This window comes from Pseudonaja textilis, chromosome 3, assembly GCF_049901715.1.
Source record: "Pseudonaja textilis isolate UNSWEBS1 chromosome 3, rPseTex1.2, whole genome shotgun sequence".
NCBI lineage: Eukaryota > Metazoa > Chordata > Lepidosauria > Squamata > Elapidae > Pseudonaja > Pseudonaja textilis.
The window spans coordinates 167,269,747-167,296,565 of NC_141992.1; the positions used below are offsets into that span (position 1 = coordinate 167,269,747).

The 26,819-nt window shown below is 35.8% G+C and overlaps 2 protein-coding genes across 2 annotated transcripts; one reads left to right on the forward strand and one right to left on the reverse strand.

Annotated features, from left to right (window-relative positions):
* The first annotated feature begins 1,820 nt into the window (after window positions 1-1,820).
* Window positions 1,821-15,450, forward strand: TERF1 (telomeric repeat binding factor 1). Its single transcript, XM_026705895.2, has 9 exons — window positions 1,821-5,869; window positions 6,626-6,721; window positions 7,949-8,079; window positions 9,314-9,400; window positions 10,829-10,978; window positions 11,783-11,904; window positions 12,152-12,255; window positions 12,749-12,819; window positions 14,621-15,450. Exons 1-9 carry the CDS (start codon window positions 5,608-5,610, stop codon window positions 14,777-14,779), a joined length of 1,182 nt encoding a protein of 393 aa, XP_026561680.2. The 5' UTR covers window positions 1,821-5,607; the 3' UTR covers window positions 14,780-15,450.
* Window positions 15,451-15,947: 497 nt separating this feature from the next.
* Window positions 15,948-25,698, reverse strand: SBSPON (somatomedin B and thrombospondin type 1 domain containing). Its single transcript, XM_026705899.2, has 5 exons — window positions 25,022-25,698; window positions 21,411-21,599; window positions 19,650-19,740; window positions 18,437-18,616; window positions 15,948-16,382 (listed from the first exon to the last, which is right to left on the reverse strand). The coding sequence occupies exons 1-5, from the start codon at window positions 25,245-25,247 to the stop codon at window positions 16,265-16,267; spliced, it is 804 nt and encodes a 267-aa protein (XP_026561684.1). The 5' UTR covers window positions 25,248-25,698; the 3' UTR covers window positions 15,948-16,264.
* Window positions 25,699-26,819: the final 1,121 nt, after the last annotated feature.

Sequence of the window (26,819 nt, forward strand, 5' to 3'; positions counted from 1 at the left end):
GAAATTATTGAAATTTTCTCTTTTACAACAATCCCTCTGCATTTCTGTCTAAAATTTGATATTGTGGTCAGTGGAGTTAAAAGATACATCCCCACCCCAACAATGATTTTAAAAACTGCGTCATTTTCAGTTAAATTCACTAACTTTATCTTGCAAAGTGGATGCAAATCCCATTTTATTTGTTTTGCAAAACTATAGTCTTTATGTTTTTTTTTACTCTAAACAAGGCAGATCAAGCATCAGACTGAATAAGAAAATATGTTATGTATTTAACAATGATTCAAGACATTCCTTAAGTATCACATCAATTTTCTGAGTTACATTTATGTTAGGTCAGTGCAGACATCTACTACTATTCTCCCAAGCAAGTTGTAATTAATAATTTCAACAATTTGCCACTAGTTGTATCTTTCCTTGATCCCAATGTCATTTTTTAAAGTGAAAGAATTGTATCTTGTTGACTGCTTTTCTTTATTTAAGGAGCACATTTCTATAAATGTTAACTGGGACTTCGAGGGTTCTTAACCCATGTAAAAGGCATAATGTCAGATAGGTCACATAGTTCCCAAGCTGCTCTGTCAAAAGGCAATTGGGCTTTTTTTTCCTCAAAAATGTTTCTTCTTCTCAAGAATGTCTTCAAAAAAACCAAAATGAAGTCCAATTGCCTTATGAAAAAGCATCTTCGGGACAACCATGACCTGGATCTCTATAGACACATAGATCACATCCAACATAGGTGTCATGTTGAATTATGAAAAACCTATTTGCTATTTTTTTTTAAAAAAAAATCTGCTTTCAGATACATAGGAGTCAATGTCCTCTTGAAATATCGGACTATACAAGGTCCTTCAAAAATTTCCAGGTGGCAGCTAACTTAATATTTTCACTTGTTCAAAAACTAATTCAACCATTTCTCTATTAATTAAGTATCTCTGGTTAGACATATGTGATCAAAATAAATGCCTGGCATTCTTAAAGAGTTTAACATATATTCTTACTCATACCCAGGGATCATAGATATTAATTTTTGGACATCATATTATATGTGTGAATGTCCATATTAAGAATCATTTTTATAAAACCCATCCATTTCTTTTTTCTAATTTGATTCCCACTCTCTATCTAACCAATTCACTGTCTCTACCTCATCTAATTTCATTTTTATTTGCTTAGCAAAAGTTTATGGCAGCTGAGGAAGAGGCATTGCAAGAGGTTAAATATCCTGGGAAAGTAATTTTCTCTCTTTGCAGCAAGTAGCTACAGATAGTCATTGACTTACAACCACAATTGGAATCAGAAATTCCATCAATGCAGCCATAAGTCAAATCAGACTTGATGTTATAACAGTTTTTATAGTGGTCATAAAACAAATCCAGTTTCCCTAATGGGTATATTTTTTGCTAGAAATTGCCCAAAAAAGGTTGCAAGCCATGATCATCTGACTATAGGATATTGAAACTAGTCATAAATGCGAGCCAGTTGCCAAGTGCCTGAATTGCAATTATGTGACCATAGGAATGTTGCAATGGTTGTAAATTTGACTACAGGTCATAAGTCTCTTTTTCCAAGGCTGCTGTAACTTTGAACCATCATTAAATGAATGGTTGTAACTCAAGGACTATCTGTAAATGGAGTAAAAGAAATGTTTTGATCAGCAATTGCTTCAGCAATTCCTCAAACAAGAGGTGCATGTTCCCCCTATGAATTTTGCAGAATGGCTGCTTCAGGCATAATTCCTGTGCATCCAAGTATGGGGTGCAAATATTATCCTTCATTTTGGAGGGAAGGACCTTATGTGTTACTTGAAGTTGCAACCACAAATCATTTTAACCAGGTCATTTCAACCAATATATAATATTCAATTAACTATAATTGAACATAAAATGATCTTTTTTTTTTTGTTTTCACATATCAACCTATACTCACTTATTTGTATCATCTTTATGTGACAATGAATCACTTAGGTAGTGTTACAGTTGGATTTTTACAGAAGAATATGTCGAATATGTGGAGTGAAAACAAATAACATCACGGTAGGGCCTGAAAATATATTAAACTATACACTTTGGTGCTAAATTTTCTTTATGTTTGTACTTATAATGGTTACAAAGTAATAAAATTTTCTAGTATGCAATATTCTTGTCCTATTATTTCCTCTATTAAAATTGTGGTGATATTTTAATGGGAATTGCTAAACTGTTCAGTTGCCAAGACACCTATTTTCATCTTCAATGGATCAGAGAGGTTACCCTTCATGTATAATTTAGGTAGTGTTTTCTTCTGTCGTAGTTACATTCACAGCTGCTATGTTATTTTATGTTATTTCTGTTGTTTTATTATGCTTTTATTCTGTTTAACTTTTACTACCAGAATCATGCATAGGAAATGGGCAGCCATATAAAACTATTAAATAAACAAATACCTAACACTTTTGTCCACGATAGGAAACCTTGATGGAAATTTAAGCCAGCTGAGGTTTCTTCTGAGTAACGTACAAGATTGTTCTGTTCATCTGGGTCTGTTTTTTATGTTTTCAAGATTTACTGCTTTTGTCTATCCAATAGGAATGCTCAGTAGTCACTTTTTATATAAAAAGCAAGCATTCAATAATTTTCAGTCCCATGGCTGTTTATTAGTTTCTCAGGTTTAAGTATACCTGACTCTAAACATTTTATTAGATCAGTACATAGGGAAAAACATGGGTATGAAGCAGAATATATATCAACATGTTTGTGGCAAGTAAATGGCTCATAATGAAAAGCAAATACTATTATATTTATGGAATAATTCAATAAATAAATACTAATTGAAGAATTTTTAAAAATGACAGATTATGAAGCTAAACTAATCTGTATTAGAGACAACAAAGAAGAAATGGTGGAAGTCACATAGCAATTGTAAAATGACAATGTTTTCATATTTTTATTTTATTTTACTTGAGGAAGGGGTACAATGTAGATTACAAAACAGGCTTTTTAATATTGAAAAATTAAGATGTTGAACATTTTTACTAAAATAAAATATTACTATTATATTGTTATCCTGCCTTTTTAATATACAGAGAGTCTTCATTTAATGTCCACTTATTCAGTGACTGTTCAAAGTTACAATGGCACTGAACTTATGTGGGTTTTCGTACTTGCAGTTGTTGTGGCGCTCCTGTGGTCACATGATCACAATTTGTACTTGGCAACTGGCTCACAGTTATGATGTGGTATGCCGTAATCAAGTAATGAGCATTTGCATCCTTCACTGTAGACTTAGGTCAAGACAAGCCAACAAGGAAGCTAGCACGAGGGTTGCAAATGGTGATCACATGACTATGGGAAGCTATGACCATGCAGGATCTATCAAACAACAGCAACTGGGACTGCCAGAAAAGCTGATATAAACTGGCAGTCATGTGACATCATGCATTACAACTGCATTGTTTATTGATAGAGTTCCTGATTTCAATTGCCAACAATAAGCAACTATTGTATAACTAATATGCCAGCCTCTTATTTTCCATACAACCCAGGTGCATTAGCTCTTAGGCAGCCTAATATTTAAATGTTAAATTTAAATATATTAACCATTGTTTTTTTAAATATTTCCTACACAAAATAGATTTCATTTATTCAGCTATTTCCAAGTTTAGGAATAGATATGTGGTTGCCAGAAAAAGGCAGGCAGGCAAGCAGAGAATTGGTGTCCTTGCCAATTTTCATCTCTTGAAAATATTATGAACCTCCTTACAGCAAAATCATATTATAAAGAATAGGGTTTTTCCAATAATAAGAAAAGAAAAAAGACAAAGGCATAGAGAACACAGACCCTTGGGAAGCCTTAGGAAGGAAAGATTTTATTAAATTGTAGGATTCCTAAGGGATCACTTTGTAATGAACCTTAAGAGAGAATACTGTTTTTTCAAACTATTAAAGCTTCTCTATATATAAATGGTATCATTCTTCATACAATCATCATCATCATATGTTAATGGTGAACATTCTGGAAACAACTGAAAGAGGTTGCTAATCTTGACTGAGCAAAAATTCAAAATAATTTATAGAATATTATTAGAATGACAGTCATTGGACATAGCAGAATTTCTACTGGATCAGTACATTGATAGGCCATTTATCCGTTGTACTTAATGATTATTTACAGCTCTTAGAGCGATTGCACACTCAGCATCTCCAGTGTGTAAAATCGTGGGATCGAATAGGATACACCTTCCCGACATCTCTAGGTGCACTCACATTTTCCACGCATTTCAACCCTTTGTGTAATCTTGATTTAGCTTCGCCCAGGATCAGATCAGACCTTCAAAGAGCTTCTCCGTCCGTTGACTCGCTCTACCGCGATTTCTTTGTGCAATTCCCTCCAAAAAAGTGAAGTGTAACTTGAGATCACCCTCGTGCCCCCATCCCGCGGCGCAAAAGCAGGGAAACATTCATCCCTAAAAGGCTGTCTTCAGGAAGGGCAATTACGCTCCTCGCATGTCCGCTTCTTCCAGAATTATTAACGCTTCCCACAGCATCGTGAGGAATATTTGAACTGAGATGAAGACGTTGCTCTTTCCAGAAGTCGACGTCCGTCCTGCATTTGTAGTGCATCTTCGGTTCATTTTAGCATGGTTTACCCAACCCCATGTACCGATTCTCATGACACACACACCAAACCTTCTACTAGACAACAGGTTAAGTTCGCCCAGACCGCTAAAATTATCTGAAGTTGGCTAGTTTATAACTTATTGTATCCCCAAACAAAAGGGTTTATTTTCCAAACTTTCAGGATTATCGTTCATTTTGTGATTTTAAGCGAGTTCCTTCCCTCAAGCCTTCCCAAAGTAGGGATTAGAAATGCGCGCGTGGAGATCACGGTATACGCTCTTTTGTGTTAGAAGCGACGATAAACCGATTTAAAAAAAACGAAGGGAACACGCATGTACAGTGTAAACCAGTGTTTTCAACATGACGGTTTGTAGAGCTGTAACAGGGAAGAGGGAGTCGATTTATTCTCCGTAGCAGGCAGGACAAGAAGCAAAGCTGGAAGCTGGTCAGAGGGAGATTCAACCTGGAACTAAGGAAGAATTCCCTGATAGTTAAAACAACAATGGAACGGTTTGCTTCCCAGAGTTGCGGGTGTTCATTGCTAGATCAAGAAAAGATTAGACAATCATTTGACCAGGATGGTATAACGATTCCTGCCTTGGTAGAGATCCCTTCCAGTCGTATAATTCTAAGCTGTGGGGACTTCACCTCCCATAATTCCTCAATCAGCATACCTGTTGGAGAATTCTGGGAGTTAATGTCAAACCTGAAAAACACTAATGTAAACGTTCGCGTTTCATTCTGCGATCCGACAGACGTGATAAATCGCAAATGACGCGGGAAAAGAGGGAGAGATTTAAACTGAGCTGGTCAGCGATCCTTGCAGCTTCCACTCGCCTCACCACGAGAATCTGCAAGCCGGACCCAAAGAGCGCTCCGTAGTTCTCCTTCTCCACCGACCGAAAAGCGCGAACAAGCCACGTGACGAGAAAGAATGGGACCCGCTCGACCAATCGCTCGGGGAGAGGGTGTGGCCAGAGTGGAGCATTTCGTGACAGGGCCCTTGTCATAAATGGGCGGAGGTTGGGAAAGCGGTGTGCGAGGTTTAAAAATGGAGCGGGAAAGCGATTTCACTGCCGCCTCCATGCCACAGATGACGGCGAAGGCGGCCTTTGTGGATTGTGGCCCCTCAGAGGGTTGTTCTTCGGACGTCTTCGCTGAGATCGAGTCGACAGCCGCTGGGTGGATGCTGGATTTTGCCTGTCGCTGCCTGTGCCGCCATTTTTGCGAGGGCAACCGGATCGACTTCGAGAGGAGCAGAGACCTGGCCCTGGGTAATTGGCTGTTTGGCGGGATGTGGGAGGGTGGAGTGGTGGCCCCTGGAAACGCCCTTTGCTGGTGCCGGTGCCCCAAACCCATAACGCATGGCTCAGCAGACTGTAGAAGCTGCCCGTTTTCTCCCCCCTCGGCTTTCTCTGCAACTAGGGCAGTGGTTCTGCCAGCCAGATGTTCCTTTTCTATCATAGTGATGCTTTTTACACTTCTTTGCTTTATTTAGTGCTGCATATGTGCTGCTTTTAAAAGAACTGTTTTTCGGAGCAGGTTTGTTTATATGGTGGCCGATCTCATACAATGGCTTTAGGCAGCTCTCAAACATCGTAAACCCTTTTTTCCCAGGCACTTTTCAATTACAATCGAGAAATCCATTTTTTGGGTCACAACTTCAGTAATTTCTGTTGAATATTTGTAATTTTTTAGATATATGTTACAGAGCATTACAGAATGACAAATATTTGAAGAGTTCTATGTTCTTTCTCCATTGATGTTCATTAGTTATTTATAGTTCAAAACAGTAGTATCTAAGACACCAAAATAATTTTCAGATTGTCACATTGGGAGACAGATGGGTTTACTAACTAGCATAAATATAAATAATCAGTGTAAACTGGTCTAAAATGCTCCAATCCTAAATACAATTATTGGGGAGTAAATTCTATTATATTTAGCATTCTAGACAAGGTTGCTGATTACCACAGAGTGGCACTGTAGGAACAAAATCATAACTGATATTGCCTACTTTCTTTTTTCAGCTGTTATTAAAGGATTGCACAAAATAGAAACTCATCAAAGGGAAACAGTGTGCCTCTGTCAGCTGTTGACATATATTGCAGAAGGAAAAATATTTGGTAAAACATTTTAATCTGAATTCTTAGCTAGTTGATGAAAAACACATACTAACTATATTTATAGAAAAAATAGATTCTTTTAACCAAAAATAAACTTGCAAAATTATATATACATAATCTACACATTTGTATTTGTCATTTATCTTTAATTGTTAAAATGTAAACTAAAATTATTACAAATAACCACTGTTAATAAAAGCAAAAAAGATCCAAAAAATTGGTAGCAACAAACCACATGTTTTCTGAAATATGGCCTTGTGTTCTTATGCTCAGCAATGACAATTATCTGGCTCTGCATTAGTGGCAGCTTCAAGTCAACAGCATATTTTAGTATTTGTAAACAAATTCTCAACCTTGATATTGAGGATATCTTGCCAACTTGCTACTGAACCAGTAACTTTATATATATACTCCACAAATACTGTGCACTCATAAACCTAGTCCAAGAAGTGTGCATGGAACATATAGAGGCAAAAGATGAAAAAGCCAGGCTACATAAGTTTTTGGCTAGAGACTAGGCATTAGTTCTTGATGAGCTTGATTGTATATTATAGTTCTTTGTGTCTTAAGGAATTACAGTCTGTGAGCACGATATGGCATGATTTTGATACAGTGATTGCTGTTGCTAAGTTGCTCCATTTTCAATAAAAATTACAAAAATTATTTTATCCTGATTGCTTGAATAGACTGCTGTGGCTCTTGAATTTCTAGCTCAAAGAAACAGAGTTGTAGGGCTATTCTTGTAAAATAATATATTTAATATAAGTTCATGTTGTATTTAATCAAGTATAAGCCTATGTCTTGTTTAGAACTATTGTTCTGAGCTGAGGACCCTAGATAGTTTATTGTAGTTTTTGAAATACTGTTAACAATGAGTAGCAAAATAAAATTTAAAGGATCTTTTTCTCTGCTATTTTATTTGCTCCTCTAAATTATATCCACAGTTTGGCTTGGTGTTTGACCAGGCTCTGCATAACATGATATTCAAAAGGACCTGAGGATAACCTTTCAAACCAGAGATTTCCCAAGATTGTTCAGTCATCTTCCTAACCATCTCAGCTGAATCATTGATGATCTCTATTTAACAAGCTTTCTTCTGTGAACCAAAAATCAAAGGGAGAAATTGACTTCTAGTATAATGACTGATATCTTTTCAGTATGGAAGTTTAATTTTTTGATCTTTAAAATACTACGCTGCTATTTTTACTTCTTCTCATTTCTCTTAAGGTTCAGATTTTGGAGATGACCAAAGACTTTCACCACTGGAAAATGCTTTGTCAGTTTGGATTTCATTTCTAAAAACACAAAGCAAACAAGATAAATTGCATAAAGATATCAAGTGCTTAATTCAGATTCAGGTTTGTTTGTAGATCAATATATTCATCTTGATTCAGAATGCCATGCAAGAAAATTAGACCTTTGTTTATGGTTTCTCATGGGTCAGATCAAAATGTGCATGCCATAAATTGAGATAGGACAGGCAATGTTTAATATTTTAAGGTGTTTTTTTCCCCTATGTTAGAAACTACTTCAAAACAATCACTATGGGTAGGTTATCTCCACAATAATTTCCATGGAAACTGTACCATTCACAAAATACAAAAAATAATTCTTCATTTTCATCAAATCCATTTTTGTGTCTTCAACATTCAGTTAGGAATTTAAAAATTTACATGAGTTTACAGTTAATTGGCAGAAGCATGAAATCTCATGACCATTTATAGCCTGTGGCAATAAAAAGATTACCACAGAAACTCTAGCCAGTTGTGTAAAAGAAGAGTTGCTTACTTGGATTACTTGGATATTGGATGGCCAAAAAGCATAGGAGAGAATAGCACAAGGGAAATATGGGAAATGAAAGGGTTGAATAAGATACTCACAGAATCAGTTCCAGTTATTACACTAAGGCAGCTGGACATGCAGGAGTAGCAGCCGTCATTGTCTGCTCCATTCCATAGGCCAAACATGCTTCTTTTTTCCCATTCATTGTCAATATTGCTTGATTCACTTACATGTGGAAACTCGTGTATCCACACTGAAAATCAGGAGAGGAAAGGATGAAGCTGTCCCCAACAAACAATCCTATCTGTAAGTGTTCTTAGTAGTAGCAGTGGAGGAGGATTTTCCTGTCCTCCGTACCAGTTAATGGAATTAGTGAAATATTTATTTCAGGAGTGTGAAACTGGGTTTCTTAGAGGACCAGATCAGCATTATAGTTCTTTGTGGGCTGGCAGGGATGGGGGAGACAGGATGGACGGATGCCTCCTGCAGTACCCTGCCTGCTAAACAGGGTGTGGGGTGGCATGTGTGCCCCCCATGCCCCATTTTGGCTGCCAGAGGCACCACAGGTTGATCTTTCACTCTTTCCAAGCCGATCCAATGGGCCAGATTGAAGTACCCCTGATTTATTTGGATGATGGATGCCTTCATTGTGCTGAAGGGGAAGAACAGAGTAAATACTCTTTCATACATCAAGATGAGTTGCTAGAACGAAAAGTAGAGTTGATCATAACATTAAATTGCATAAGTTGTCTTGTTCCCAGATTTGTTACAAAGCATGGAAGTCATTACTTAAAAGTTGTCTCTTTGTAGGCAGTCGCTATATATATGGAAAAAGGATATTTTCAGGAGGCTGCAGAAGTGATAGAAAGACTTTTTCCAGAATCTTCCTCCAAGGAGGTAGTATGTTCAATATTGAATTAAATTAGACAATTGTTCTGAAGCCTTATGAAATAAAATTTAAGTGATATTCTTAAATGATCCATATGCAGATTTACTAAGCTGATAAAACATCTTTCAGGATTTAGTCTCTTCTATTCATTACTAATTTACAATCTATGAAGGCATTAAACTTTGTGCAAGCAACCTCTGCCCCTAACCTGGTTTTTGTTACCTTCAGGATGCATTGCTGAAATCTGATTAAAAGTATTTTAATTCTGCAATATTTTCACTGTTTTACCTTTTAGATTTTGGGCAGTAAAATAGGTGCATTACATTTCTGGGACACTGAATACAGCTACTTGCAATAAATTTGTCCAAATGTCTAATAGTAAAAAGACTAAAATGTTGGCTTGACTGATTGTAGTTATAGTACACCAAGCAGCCTTTTGAAATCCAACAATGAAAAGTATGGCCTTGGTCAAAAATAAAGTTGTCCTCTATTCTATTAAGGTTAAAACAGACAATAAAACCTCCAAGAATTTTCAGTAGTCATACCCAAATTAAGGTTTCTGATCCAATTTCATGCCTCCTTGTCTATTCAATTTCTGCAATAATTCCAAATATTATTTTACTGCCATCTAAACTTCATCCAATTCTATCAAAGTTTAAGAAAGTTAGATTGTGGGTTTTTAATTTTGTAAACACCTGGAGTCACCATGTGTAAGTTGGGTAGCCATATAAATTTGTTTAATGAAATAAAAATAGGAAAATTTATACTGGTGACATTTGGCATAAGATTTTTTTCATTATAGATCATTATATTTAGCTACAGTAAGTTGTATAATTTACTGTGATTAAGATTCCTTCACTGCTATAAAATCTTGGAAATTGGACACCATATATTTATTGCTATGTTGGAAAACCAGTTGAAGAAAATAATTAAACTTAGAGGCAGAAAGAAAAACAAAAACTAATACATATGATATATGAAGGATGGGATGTTGAACTGAGATGTGGGTATTTAAAAAAGAAATAATATGGAATGGATGAATGTAAAGGAAGATTAGAGGAAAGTGTTTGCATTGCTTTGGTTGCCCAGGAGTTTGATTAAAGAGAATTGAGAACCCTGAGCTAAAGAAACTGTTACCATTGTTGTACCATCTTATCTATGCACAGTTGTGTGAAAATCATAAGGAAATACTGAAAACGTTTACAAAATCTAACAAAAGTGAATTTGTCGAGCCTCACATTATTAGGAAAGATAATTTGCACGTATTTATCATTTATGTTATATTATATTATTTATAATGGAATAATATAGATTTAATTTCCTACATTTTGGTTTCAGGGAGCAAAACGAATGTTCTGCTTCTTTTAAAATATAATTGGCAGGATTACAAGCACAATATGTAGTATTTATTATATTCTGACTTTTTTTCCCTGTAGCCTTTAAGAATGAAGCTTTCTGCAATATTAAAACAAAAAGATCCATATCATCCATTTCTTCGATTTTTCAGTTTTAATCTTTTGACTGAGAGAATTAAAACTTATATCAATATTTTCTTGAAAAAAGAAACCAACAATTTTTTAATGAAGGTATGTTGAAAACCATAGTAAAATAGAATAAAAGTAGTATATTCTATTTCAATTAGAAAAATGTTAATTATACAATTAACATTGTATACTGTAAAAGTGACCAATGTCTTACTCATTAAAATAGTGTAAAGTATTGGAAACATTCTAATTATGAAAACTATAATACTATACAAACTACCAAATTTTGGGTAGTTTGCTACCAATTCTAGTGATTCAATCAGTAGATGCAACCAGATCCTTATCTTTTGAGGCTTTCTTTGCATTATGTTCAGTTCCCACCTGATGTGTTGACTAAATATAGCCAACCATTTTTGCTTGCTCCTTGCTCCTCATAATTGGTAAGCAGTTGTAGCTAAATCCAGGAAGTTATAAATTCCTCTCTACATAAAAACAACTCACTAAAGTGATTATTATTTTTGGAAGGGGAATAGTGGAATGAGAAAATCTAATTATTTCCTACTTAATAAATACCATGTTGCTGATGGCTGATTCATCTTGACTATTGGTCTGAATCTACAGTTAATAGGCTTTGCCTTGCTTTGGATATGATTTACAAGAGCTTATTGAGGTAGTAGCAGGAACACAGGACTTGTCTCTGATTCATTATATTATCCTGGGGTGAGAATACTTCTTCTGAACTGAAGCATTACACTGTTAATTATGTTGCTTTATATTGCTCTTTATTTTACATTTTTATTAATCTTTTGTTTTAAATCCTCCCTAATGGTATATGATAATAAGTGTTTTAGGTAGACTGGGAAAGATATGAAAAGTATTTCTTAAGTAAACGTTGCTGTTTTACAGGAAGCTACAAAAGAGGTGAAAACAAAAAGTTTGGAAAATATAATGCTACCTGTACAATGCAACAGTACAGTTGAAAAAGAGAAAGAAAATCATTTGGGAAACACACCAAACACCCTGCTAAAGTATGACTTTTCCTGCAATTCTCTAGTTTTATATCACAATGAATAGTTATCTTGGATGTGTCAGAGTTTTTATCTTTAACAAATTCTGGTAAATAAATGGCTCTTTTCCTGGTTATTTTTTTTTAAATGTTAGAAAAATAGGCTGATAGTGGAACTTAACAAAGAATGGTATAATTCAAGGGGAGAAAAGTTTCAGCAACCATATAGGTGTTCTCTATCATATCTCCTTTCTTTCATCCTCTCATAGATTACATAAACGTTCCTGTTTCTTACCTGATCAGTCATTTTGGAAACCAAAGCAGATACGGATTTCCCCCATGCCTCAAAGTATAAAACGAAAAACTCTTCAATGTAAGTACTACATGATTTTGGTATATCTGAACAGGACGGATATATTGAAAATATGAGGGGAATCAGATTTCCTTCCCATAATCCATGCTTCTAAGTCCTGCCTTTCACTTAAAAAAATAGTCTCTCATTGAAAGCAAAATACAGCTCAAGGTATCAGTGATCATTCTGTAGCCTAGCATGCTTTGTGCTTGATGTATTTCCATTTATTTTGACTAAGTTCAGCTTTACTTGAGCTAATCTTCATACATCTTCAAATCTTAAATCTTATACAAGACATATCTTTATTCAGAACGTTCTTTAACAGGCTTTCTTTTTCCCTCTTAAAAATGATATCCCTTTGTTTTATTTTTTATTGATTCACTTTATTCTATTTGTTGTATATGTTGCAGTCCTGCTGCTTATCCCCTAATTAAGTTTAATTAGTATTTAGCCATTAAAAATGCACAGTACTTCAGGGTTCAAAAGAGATGTTTGTATTATTTTTCTGAACCAGGTAAACAAAATCTGCAAAATACTATAGATGCTCTACAAGATGAGTCTCTGCCAGCTTGTCAGAAAAAACAGGTATAAAAGTTCAAAATAATGTATTAGTATAAAATAATATTGGTGAGATTAACCAAAGAACAACATTTTTCCAAAATATTTTCTTGCTTGTCCAAGAAGACTGCCTGTCTGTAAGTATGGTCTGATATATACAAGATCCAAGAAAATAAAAGTTCCTTGTTATTTCCAATCCAGCATGGCCATGCAGAATGGTCAAACCTTATGTAATAGGAAGAAGTGCAATAGTGTTCATATTTACATATTTATTTACTTCTTTACATGCAAGTATTTCTTAATAATACAAATTTTTGGGATGGTTTACAGTTAAAAAAATGAGGCTAATATAAAAGTAGGACATAAAAAGAAAACCTAAAACTGTTAAATTTAATAAAGGACAGAGAATATAGTGGAAGGAATTGTTCCAAATGTCTGGAAATTCCATTTGTATAATACACAGCTAATATGTCTGAATATTGTTGGCTTGGCTTATTGGAATTAAAATCCAACGTATCTAAAGTCACCCTAGAAATGATCTACAACATGCTATTGAAACTGTGATCTTTTCATGTTGCCTAAAAGGTTGTGTCTTAACTATCACACAAGCCAAGCTAGTGTGATATATACCAGTGGTGGCTAACCTTTTTGGGGTCCTGTGCCGAAAATTGCACCAGAAGGTAGTGCACCCCCCATGCCCCCTTACCTGCATTGGGCATGTGCACTCCTCCCAGCTGATTTTCAGCCTGTTTGAGGCCTTTTTCGGCCTCCCAGAGGCTAGAGGGAAGCCTCTGCAGCCTTTGGAGGCCCAAAAATGGGCCTGTTTCATCATTTCCGATATTTCAGGAATGCCCAGTGAGATAAGTTTGGCTGAAGCTCACATGCCTCAATACATATCCGTGATATATCCATCACGGATATATACTATATAATAATAGTGTATATCTAGCCAATTATCAGTGAAGAAGCCAAGGTGCCTTGTCTCATTCAGTACTTCTATTACAGCTGGGTAGCAAAAAGAAAAGCAAATAATTTTTAGTTCTCGTATATTCAGACCCACAAAATGCAAACATTTGTTAGTAATGTTGGCCCCTCCAATTTTGGAAACTGGTTGTCTCTGGCTTCTTTTATCAGCTTTCTATTTCAACTATCCCAAGTTCTTTGGTATTAATGATATGATATTACAAGGAAATTGAACTTGCTAAGTAAAAGGTATATATACACATTCAAGAGAACTCTGTTCAGAAAAGTGTTAATGTTTTCATTTTATAATACAATGCATATAAGCAGTGATCTTTGTAGACTTCTTATTGTCCTGCTCCTTTCAAATAATTATATTGGAGTTTGTATTTTGATACAGTATAACAGATTTGCAACTCATATTCAGATTGTAATTTTAAAAAATCATGACAATCACTAAATTGATATTGGAGATAAGATTTATGATAAATACAGAAATCAAGAAATTGCTATATCTAAAGTAAACAATATTGCTATAATATGCAAGTGGCTGTTTTATTAATATGAACAGATGTCTGTGTTTGTGTTTAGAAGTAACAAAAGTACCTAATTTCTATTATTCCACTGTAATTCTCACATCTGAAATAATCATTTGCTTGTCAGAAAGCTTTTCATTCTTTATAATGGAAATAGAATAGTTCTTAAAATGCTGATTTCTTGTAAAATGCAAATGCTATAGGTTTTAATTGTGCTTTCAAAAATGAAAGTTAATAGAAATAGAATGTCCTTTCAGCAATTGCTAATTAGGCTAATAATTAAAGTGCTTGAAAAGAAACATGTTATAATATTTTATTTTAATTTTCTATAGCCATGGAAGTGGGAAGAAGACCAGAAATTAAAAAATGGTGTACAGAAGTTTGGAGTTGGAAACTGGATGACAATTCTTCAGAATTATGACTTTAATAATAGAACCAATGTTATGTTAAAAGACAGATGGAGAACTTTAGTTAAGTTAGACTTGGCCTAAGTTGTTTTTTCCTCTAATACTCCACCTATTACTTACCTCTTTATATTTTGATGATGATGTGATGAACTTACCAGGTTGTGTCTTAAATAAATATAAAACAAACTATTTTATGCAGTTATAGTTCCTAAAAATAGTTTTTGATGTCTTCAGTTGATTTTTGAAAATTTAGAGGTGATAAGATGTTAAGTTGAAAGTCTATTACCTAGTTATCATCTGAATAAAGTTGCTTAAGACAAGCAACTTCAAATTGATTTAACCTTTCATTCTGGAGAGCTTGTAAGAAATTCAGGCTAATACCTTGCAGGATCAAAACTACTGCAAAGTTAAGACATAAGTAGAGTCTTAAGCAGACAAGTTTAAAATTGATGTTGGATCTGTTTAACTAAGGACATCCTCATTGTTCTATGCAAAGGGGACAGGGAGATTAAATTTTTCAGTGCAAGAAATACTTTACCAAAGAAATCATGCTTTAGGGTATAGGAGTATTTCTGCAACTCCTTCCATAATCTTTTTTAGGGTTCGGGGACTGATAATTTGGCTCCTGCAATGCTTTATTGAGTTAACTATTCAAATATGAAAGCATTATGTTCAACTTGTGAGCAACACTAAAGTGAAATGTAGAGATTGTGCTTCTGGTCATTCTAACAAATATATTGTGTTTTTAAGTTCAATTCAGAGTGCTGCATTTTTAATTTGTTAGCTGATGACTTTTAGATGATAATGCTGAGTATCAACACTGAATACCAGTTACACTATCCTATCCTACAATCTGCTTCTGATTTTTTTCCTATCATGCAATGGAGTCTTGCTATCCTTTTAATTCACATGGAGCAGACAGGCTGCCAATGGCTTAGTCCTAGATTTGCTTTCTAAGGAGCTGAGGAATCCAGTTTGATGCAATGATTAAGACACTAATCCCAAAACCAGGAGACTAGGAGTTCTAGTCCTGCCTTAGGCACAAAGCCAGCTAGATCACTTACTCTCAGCTCTATGAAGGAGGCAATGGCAAATCACTTACTCAAAAAACCCTCCCAAGGCAACTACAGGAGTAGTCAGGATACCGTAGTTGTCAAGAATCAAAAACTGATTTAAAGGGACTCTCCCTCCTCCCCCGCACCCCCCCAAAAGGAACTGTTATGTTACTAAACATACATCTGATTTAATCTCAATAACTTCCACTTCAAATATTTATTTTCAATTATAAATAAAGCACATACTTTTCAAAAGAACAAATGCCACATTACAGTTGATTTATATAAATGATTATGCGGCTTAACTGTTTTAAAGGCATTGCACAATAATTATACTGAATTCAGGGAAGACCAATATAACACTATATAGTTCATTTAACTTTATTCACTCATACAAAAGACAGTGTAATGTCAAAAATTGATTTCTCATTTATTTAATGCCTAAAATCTTTACGTAGGTTCAGTGCTAGATTTCATGTTTCAGGTAAATATATTAAAGTATATATTCACTCTGCTATGTAAAAATAAAACTATGTACAAGAGGGCAAGAACATTCTTTCACTTGCTGAATTTTCTTCCAAGTTCCATAGCAGGATGGATTTCCAACTGCTTGCCAGTGGAGAATTGCATTCCTAAAATGGAATGGAAATATATTGTCTTAATGGTATAGATAGATATTCCTTCATGGAATGTTGATATACTATTAAGGTGAGGAATGGTATAAATAATGACTTCCCTATTTGAATATTCTCATAAATAACATAGTTACAAAAACACTGCAATAATTTTCACTATCCACATAAGAGCAAATAGCATTTTCTTGACTGAAAGAGTTGCAAACATGTAACAAATACAATGGGATGCAAACAGTGACTTGAACATAAAGATTCCTTCTCTCAGGATTCTAGTATCTAACAGATGGGCTTGGAAAGAGAATCATAGTACACTTATATGTCATTTTGAAATGGTTCTGATGACTTACTTCAAAAGGCAAGGGAATGGCAGCAATTATTCACAGCAATTACTGATATTTCTCATACTTCTCTGAATGGTCTTCCAGTTTTCCAGCTTTTCAAGAAACGCAGGTGGAAGGACAAATGGTCCCCCTGCCCATTTCAATATTAGCAGAACTCTTCTAATGGATACATTTAATCTAACTATATTTGTGATGGTATGTGGGAACGACCTTGGGAGATGGGTGGAAAGATGCTGCCTAAAGAATGAAGAGGTAAGAGTGGAGAAGAAGCCCATAGCTGCCATAAGAGAAAGGTGAAAAAAAGAAATCCAGAAAGGATCCTCTCTTAAATTATCAGGCTGTAAAAACAGACAAACTGGTGATTTGTACTTTCAGACTTGCAAGATTCTATTAATGTAGTCTTACAATAAAGTAGAATGAAGTGGTTATATTTTTTGTCTAATCTACCTGGGAAGGCTGACAGTTCTATGGTTTTACTGAACCAGAGTACTTCCTGAATTTGCAGAAGAACTGCATTGTTTTCTGAAAATACAGAAACAATTCACCTGGAATTCATACCAAACTATTTTGTATGAGCTAAGGTGTCCCATGGTAATTAAAATATGGCTACTAAATTGTCTTAATACAATTATGAAGATAAAAGTAAAATGAAGTGATAGAACAGTAAGGCCAAGAAAATAATTAAAGACTGAGATACTGGAAGCTGCAAAGCCTAAGTTCTCTATGTAGCCAAGCTATGGAAAATAGGTCATTTCCAATTGTAATTTGATGGAACACCATTCTTAGATTTTCATGAAAAGAGAAGCACAGCCATTATTTTCTATACTTTTGTTTAAAAATTACAATGTAAATCTCACGTATACAGGAAGTTCTCAATTTATGACCATAACCGAGCCCAAAATATTTATTGCTAATGAAGGCAGTTAAATGAGTTTTGTTAAGTGAGTTATGAACATTTTTGCCATAGTTGTTAAGCGAATCACTGCAGTTGTTTAATGAGTCTTGCGACTATTAAGTGAATCTAGCTTCTCCCACTGACTTTCTTGGACTCTGGCTGGGAAGGTTACAAATTGTGATCACAAAGCCACTGGGACACTGCAACTGTCATAGATGCATTGCCAATTGGCAAGGGTCTGAATTTTGATCAGATGACCATGAGGATGCTACAGTGGTCAGAAGTGTGAAAACTAGCCCTAAGTCACTTTTCAGTGCTGTTGTAATTGAATGGTCACTTAACAAATTGCAAGTTGATATCCAAGACCAGATTCTTATATTTTGTCCGGTTTCCTATCTAGCACAAACCATATCCATGCATTCGTATCCTTGTAATAGCTTGCTTTAATCTAATTAGAACGGGGATAATTTACTAATGGGACTCTGTCAACTGGGTAAGATTATATCAAAGCCTTTACCATAAGAAATTAATTTCAAAGAGATTTTTGCTTCAATATCTGTCTAAATGGGGGAAATAGGCTACATAAGTCAATCTACTCACTGTTTAGTTGAGAAATCTAAGCAAAGACATAAAAGCTTCAAAACAAGTACTAAGTCTAACTATTTAAATTTACAGGCTTGGGGAAAAAATTGAGAAAATAAAGCTATACACACAACTGATTTTTAAAGGGAAAAAAATCATAAATGAAACTATATGGATGCTCAGGGCTAAGGACTTTGTATTTAGAGATTCAGATAAGAAATTTAGTTGCTTACCTATCAGTATCAGTGCCATCTCCAGGACAACGATAGCTATCTCTGTGCATTGCTGGCTCCTGGCACATTACACATACTGTATAGCCTGCTCGAAGGTACTGCATCCATCGAGCATACGGGCGAATTTCCATAGAGCAGTAAGGAGACAATGATTCTGTTTTAAATTCCACACAGTAACTCCTTTAGGGAGGAAGTGTTTGTTACTAATGCAAGAATAAATCTGAAAGGTAATTATAGCATATATAATCTATGATGTTGTTAGCCAGACAAAGTAGTTTCCCGAAAGTTAAAAGTAATCATTAGCAGCTATGGCTCAGACTCTGATGTGTAATTAAGACAACTAAATGGGGGGAGACTAAACTCCCTATGCCACAATCCTGTGAATATCAGAGTGAGCAACTTTCTGTTGAGTCACATCTGCTAATAGTCAGGCCAACCATTTTCTTAATAAAATACATTTGTTTTTCTATGCCTCTTTTGTTTTCTTTTTGCCTTTCTCTATTCAGCAGCAGACTATTAGGATGCCACAAATTGCCTTTATTAATAGCATGAGATTGTCTAACTTCAAAAGTCACTTGCAAGTAATAAAGGCCATACTTAGCTAGACAGACATGGTTTGCCCATCTCTATACTACATGAAAGATAGTGAGGAAGCCCACAACATCTTTAAAATATGACTACTAGGAATATCATCATTGGGCTTGTGTTACTGGCATTGGGAACTGCAGTTCCCATATAAAAAGTCAGGATATAAAAAAGTCGTGTTTAAAGCTTACATAAATGAATGATAAAATTTATCATTCCTTACCTTATTTTAAATCAGATAAACATTAAAATGGCTTTTTGTAGAAAAAAATATAATCATTCATGCTTTGCAAAAATGTTGCTTTATTTCACTTTGTTATAGGTACTGCTACAAAATCCTATTTTTCAATAATTAATGCAGTTAACACCAAATGAACTAAATAAAATTATATATGAAAAAGAAAAGCAATGGCAACATAAGACATTTCAGAATTATACTTTTAGTATGGAAACTGTTTTAATCCCTCTAGTATGGATAGTTAATACAAAATTACCTTCTTTCAATTGAAATATCCATATGTATATTAAATGTCAAGATTGTATATATGTGTTCTGACTCGGAGACAAATTCAACAGAATTCAAAGAAATTTATCTCCAGAAGCTGGTAAAAGTTTTAGCCGTAATTACCTAGAATCTTTTGTTTCTGAAGACCACCTTGGATGTATAGCTGTATTTTTTCTCTCTTTACTATATTCAGAAGTAGTTATGAATGCAGGAACTAGGAAGAACACAATTATTAAAATAAATTTGTAGAGCTTGTATTGCTTTTTAACTGAGAGTAGAAGATGTATAAAATAATATAAAACTGGACAAAGTTAAAACTCCCTGCTCCATCCTTTGGTATATAGTGGTGCTTAAAACTTTGTGAACCCATTTGAATTTTCAATATTTCTGCATAATATGTAAAATATGAGTTCAGTTCTCTACACAAGTCCTAAAACTAGATAATCCTAGTTTAGAGAACCTAATTAAGGAAATAAGTAAAAACATCATATTGCTCATTCATTAACAAAAACTATCCAAATCAACATATTTTTGTGTGGCAAAAATATATGAACTTCTAGGATTATTAGTTCATTTAAAGGAGAATGATAATCAAGTGTGAGGGTAGGAGATGCTGCCTTTTTTAAAGAACAGAATTCAGGGTATTTTAATATCAAAGTCTTCTCAATACGGGGATCTGAAAGTGGCAAAACAAAAAACTACAAATAAAATATAAGCTCCTACAGGATGCTAAAGAAAGGAGTTATCCTTTTACTAGACCTCACATTATATTATGATGCCTGTTGTTTGATATGATTATAAGATTGGATAATTTTTAGAACTTAGCTTTATTAGATTTTGAAGGTTCTGATTTGGAATTTGGGTGATATGCTTATTTTGGTACAATAAAGTAAACATTAACCCTGGTTTTCAGACTCATGTTATTAAATAATCAATTGGGCATATATGGTGGAAATATAAAAGAAGATTGACTGACTTTGGCTATCACCTATGAAGCATTAAACATAAAAGAGATGGTGTTAGATTCCAAATGGATGACATCGAGATTTACTAATATTTGAAGAAGTTAAAACAAGACAACCATTAGTAAATGAAGGATTTGTTTGTGATTATAGAATTTTGGAAAGATTTAAACTTGATTTTTAAAAAAGGTTTTGTATCTGCAGGAATTAAATCTGAATTGAACATGAATGCATGTTCTGGAGATGATCATCTGATTGCTAAAGTTTAAAAAATGTTACTTATGATAAATCTGGAAGATGAATTTTAAAGATAGTAAAATGGGTGATTTTTTTTAATAATATAATGTTAGACCAATGGGTGAATGTGTGGACCAATGATTTAAAATTCACTGTGAAAGTGAAAGAAAGCTTGAAAGAAAGCTTTTATAAGATTATGAACTGCTGGTATTTGTCTCCAGATAGACTTCAAAAATGTATAAAGGGATTTCCAACAAGTTGAAAATGCAATCAAAATCCAGGTACATTCTATCATACATTCTATCTTGAAAGTAATCCAGAAAATTTATCCAGTAAATTATATTGGATAAATATAATATTGACAAAGAAGAAAATATTTAAATTACAAATAATAATGAAACCAGAAGTTTTTATTCTAGGTATTATGGACAAACCAATTGGAAAACAGTTGGAGCCTTATTTCTTTACATGGTGACCGCTAAGAGGATTGTATATGCTAAGCATTGGAAGGAAAAGGGAATGGTCACCGTCGAAGAGCCGATTTTAAAATTGACTGAATTAGCAGAGGTGTCAAAATTAACCATCTGATTGGAGACAATGGATTAAACAAGTTTATAAGAAACTGGAAGGCATTTGATAAGGATGCAAATTGTAAAAGAGAGAGAGAAATGGGAAGCATGTGTACCATCTCCACAGTCTTTCCCTTCATGACTTGCATATTCCAGGCAGCCAGCTTTTTCTTCTATCGGAGGACAAGGCTCCCCACCATTTTTTGGCTCTTGATGTATAATACGTGTACGCATCCGGAAGGCGGGTTTACATTGCTCTGCACAGCCACTCCAGTGATTCCATTCCCCAACAACACATGAAACAGCTGCAAAAGAATTGTAAAAATACTGTCACAAAGAAACTCATGGAGTCATTGCTACTGTCAAAGATTTATCTTTTCTCTATAAACATTTAGCAAAATTTAATTTAGTAGGTTACATAGCCTGCTTTTTCCTGAAGAAATAGATTAAGAATATCAGAAGTTAACACGGATCTGCCATTTTTAAAAGTACTGTGGAAATAAAGTTGCTTTACAAAGCAATTGTCCACCTGCTTATCCATCTGGGCCCCATACTTCAATAACTTTCCTCTTCTTTCACAAAATAATACCTAATCCATAACTTAAAATATTCTTGCCCATAAAATGATTTTACAGTTTCATATTCAACTGTTCTAATCCTAACTCTTTTTTTCAGCCTATCATATAATACATAAGCAGTCTCTAAAAGTTTAAGTGATAGCTATATCAATACGTATGTTTTTCAGATTGACTTCAAAGTCCACGTTTTGAATAATAGGATAGGAACCACACCAACCAATACTATATTGACATAGTTGATGACCCTGTAATGATTCCCTTTACCTTCAATTTATATGGTCACCCATCTCACTTTTATATGGTATGATACTAAAATGGAAGAAGGAAAGTTATATTGAAGAAGTACTTCATTATTTTCCCTTGTTTCAAAGCAACTAAAGGTGCTATAAAATTTAGAGTAAGGGGTACACATGTTACTTGTTCTGCTGTTAGGTTCTCAAAAACCTACATGACAAGAAACTCTTGAACTTTTTGCAATTTATAGAAAATTTAGAAGGAAGCAGATGCCAGAAAGGAGATATTTTCTGCATTTTGAGTAATGCTATGTATCCCTGCTGACTAGTATTCAAGTGGAACATGCTTTCTAACATTGCTAAAAGTGCTTAGGACTCAGGATTAAATAATTGTTTATAAACCTAAGGTGACACTCATATTTAAGCATATAATATCTTCTAATAGATTAGTTGAAAATTCCTGTATGTATATTTGCATATGTTAATATATGTATGTAGTTAATATTTGTACTCTAATCCTAAATTTGCTATTTCCCAAACACACATGCTAAAGTTCCATTTTTTGGTTCTGATGTCACAAATTCATCAGCTGCTTGAAATGCCTCCTGAAAATCCAACTGCAGCTAAAACAAGACAGTTTTCATTCAGCTAAGCCAATAGCCCATGGAGGAAAGAGAAAAACAATTTGAGGATTTGTTTGGCATACAGGCGTAAAGCCAAATTATTGTTTACTGACATTTACAGATGTCAAGCATGGCTAAAATACATTGGATAAAAAGTCAGAATTGGAACAAAAGTGAAAAGTTGGAATTTTGTCTTTTAACAAAAAAATAATGACAATCTTATCCCCGTTATCACCAAATCAGTGATAGCTGACTACCAATAATCTTCCCCATATTCCCCTCTGGTTTTTTTCCCTTTGGACAGCACAAAAAATAATTCTGGGAAGAGAAGAACAGATAAAAAGGAGGATTAAGTTCCTTGTGCAAGCAACTGTAACATACAAATGTGCCCATAGTACCATTAAGAGGGAAATCCGTTGCTCCAAATTCTACCTTTGCTTTTTGTCTTTCTCCAGCTAAGATCCAGCCCTGATTAAATGCATCCTGTCTACATGATTTCATGACCATGCATTAATGAATTCAGAGAAGCCACTTGCCAATCAGATTCTGCTCTTCTCTAAGGCAGGATCCTTCCTCTGTGCGCCACAGATTAATCCATATAATCTATTTCACAATGCACCAATTAGAGCAGAAACAAAGCTAGCACACCACTCCAAGATGCTGGTAAAGCAGACAGCCCCTAAAGTTTTGTGCCAACAGTGCAAAGGGGAACTCCTGATTGAGAAATAGTGTACAAAATGAAAAGTTCCTTCAATATGCCTTTTGAGCTGCAAAAATTGCCTCTAGGATTCTCATTTGACAGGCATATTCCTGCTTCCCCATCCTTGCAAAAAAGAATTAATGCTTTATGTTCTTTTTTTAAAAAAAACTGTTCCAGTGAGAGGGCAAGGAGATTTTGTTTCTGCAGCTTGGATCTTGCTTTTAAAATGTACTTTTAAAAACGCAGAAAACAAAACTTCTTGCATATATTGACTCTTCAGTACTACAGAATGACTGAATTCTACAGCTAGGCTGCAATACTTAATGTGTTTGGATCGTCCCTATTTTTATTTTTAAATGACTATAAGGTTGACTATCATGAGGGGTCCAGAAGTAGAAAGACAGGTGGTCTTTTGAACTCCATTATGGCCCCTATCATAGTGGAACTCACAAATCAAGTAATTGTACTGAGAAGAAAACCACAGAAGGAAAGAAGAAAACAAATCATTTTATTGGATTATTAATATGTAGGGTATCTATAAAAATCCTTGTGTAGTTTAATTGTTTATATCATATACAGAAGTGGAACTATTAACTATATAAATGCAAAAGAGAAGGAGATTGAGCACATTTATTTGTAGGAAAGTCAATTTTCAATATATCTATTATGATTTTGGATACAAAGGATAGCATGATTTTGAAATTCTCTGAATGCAGTTGTATTTCATATACCACTGATCACATTTATTATTCTGGGATCCAGTATCCATTTTATTTAAATTTTATACCTTACATAGAAATGACATTGTTATCTATTAAAACTGCACAAGGACTTTAGAGAGACTGTATTGTTACTCTTCTCCCCTCCCTCTTCAAAAAAAATCATAAATCCAACAAAGCTATTGCACTCAAACATAGTTACACACTTTTTAATAACTTGATTCAATTTTCAAAGGAAACCATTGCCTTCATTTTTAAAGTTTAAACCTGCCCTCCGGATACTCATTGTATTTTGCTTGAGTCGTTTCCTTACATTTTTGTCCTTCATTTGGATTTCCATATTCATGAAAAGTCAGGAAAAATGAGCGGCTTTAAGTTTTGCACCAAGTTTTCTTTATAGAACTTTCCTTCCTTCGGGGAGCAGGAATAAGTGGGAAAGAAAGGAAATAGCAGGAACAGCTGAGTTCCCACGACAGGGTGGGGCAGAACACCACACGGGACTGGGTAATTTATGGTTCAAGCTATTGGGGAATAACGGCTTGGCGTTACATTTTGTGAAGACAGTGGTTCTGCTGTCAAGATTCCGAAGTTGCATAAACCCACCCCGCACTTGCCAAGAAGCAGCCACTTATCTGGAGTTTAAGAGATGCGTTTTATTCTTTATGCCAATTCCAAAAGCAAAGGTTAGTTTTCCTCGAAGACATGGGGGGTGGGGGGAGGAGAACCACATAGTTTCCTGTACTTCTAGGACCACTGAAACCCGCCCCCCACTACCGCCAGGAGTGTTTTGGAGGCAAAGCATCCCAGCGTGGAACCTCGCTCGGCGGCAGGTGCTTTCAGGCGTTCGCAGGGCGCCTCCCTTCTTCCAGCCTACCTGGACACGCCTGGGCGTAGTCGTGGCAACAGTCGCCGGTCTGTTCACACGCCTCGTCGCAGAAGCAGGTCCCGTAAGTTCTGTCCAGTCGCCAGCCGGTGGCGGTGCATGTCTGATCCCGGCCGAGACAGCAGCGCCTTTCCTCGACGCAACCCGCTCCGGCGAGGCGGCCGAACGTGGAAAGCGCCACCAGTGTCAGGACGCCCGGGGCAACTCTGATGCCCATTTCCCTGCCTTGAGGGCACGGAATTCGCCAGTGCGTGGTGGGGACGCCCTCGTGTGGGTCGTGTCGAGGGCGAGCCGTGAGTGCGGAAAAGAAAGTCGGACCGCGAGAGTTCGTGCAAAGTGCCCGCTGCTCTTTCCAGGAAGGGTGGAATTCTGCGCCGCCGCGCGCTTCTGTCCCTCCCTCGGGAGAGGGCGAGGGATGCTTTGAGCCGCTGCCGTCGACGCCCGTCCTCTCACAGCAGGGTCGGGGACGGGCGCGGCAGAGAAGCGCGCCAAAAGCAAAGGGCAGCGTCGCTCCGCCTCTCTCTGGCAGCTGCGGCTGACCTCGTTCTCCGGGTCGTTAGACCTTTCTTATCAGACCGTTCATCCTAACCGGGAGTGAAGCCTCAGCTCTGCATTTATCTGGAAGGCCCTTAATTAATTGCAGAGTTGGGTGGCTCTTTTTAACCTACGAAGCCCTGCCTTTAAACCATGCCCGTTCACAAAAGAAAACTGCCTGGAGGTTGCCAAGGAAAGGTGAGTGTGATTGCCTTTCAGAATACAACCACCTGTCCAGCTGCCTCCTCAATGGCATTCCAATAGCCAGGAATTTACTTATTTATTTATTGAATTTATATTGCCGCCTATTTGCCCATGGCGACTCAAGGCGGTTTACAGAACATAGATCCACATTTTAAAAAATAAAAACTAACAAAAAGAATCAAATAAATTAATATAGTACAATATAATGGGATTTGGGATAGTTAGTTAGGAATTGAGAGCTGTCCCCTTAAGGGAATGCATCATGGTAAATGTAGTCAAGGTATCCTGGGAAATGTAGTACATGTCATGTGGCCACATCTGTAACCCCGATTGGTCACTGAATTGACCCTTGGTGGGTCGGGGAAGGTTTCTTCACTCTTGCCTGAACACACAGCCTTGTGGTAGCAGCTCTACCCCCTGCCTCTACAACTATGGGATGAAAGAGATAACCACCTTTTTACTATTCTGCCTGTCCTGTACAAATACTGTACAAATACTGTACAAAGGCAGATAGATAACTCCAAAAAGCATCCATACAAAGTTTCTTTTATTGGTTCAACAGGCATCCCATCAACTCACAGTTATGACGAGGTTCTTCTTAATGTCCAATCCTTTGCATATCTGTCTTTATGGTGTAGAAAGATAATAAAGTCTCATCCCCATGATGATTGAAGCAGCTGCATGGTATGTTGGATTCAGGCAAGAGTGACAGAGCCTCCCCCAACCCAACAAGAGTCAGTTTAGTAACCAATCCGGATTACAGATGTGACTACATGACATGGACTACATTTCCCAGGATACCTTAACTACATTTACCATGATGCATTCCCTAAGGGGACAGCTCACCATTCCTAACTAACTATCCCAAATCCCATTAACTCTAAACTGTCTGGACAGCACAATAACAAAATCACTTCCCAACTCCTACCCTGTCAACAGCAAGATCACACGAGCCATTTAATGGGCTCCATCCACTCTGGTTTCCCCAGGCCCGCTGGCAGAACCAGGCCCGCTGGCAGCGCCTTCTGGAAGTGTATTAGAGTGAGCCTGG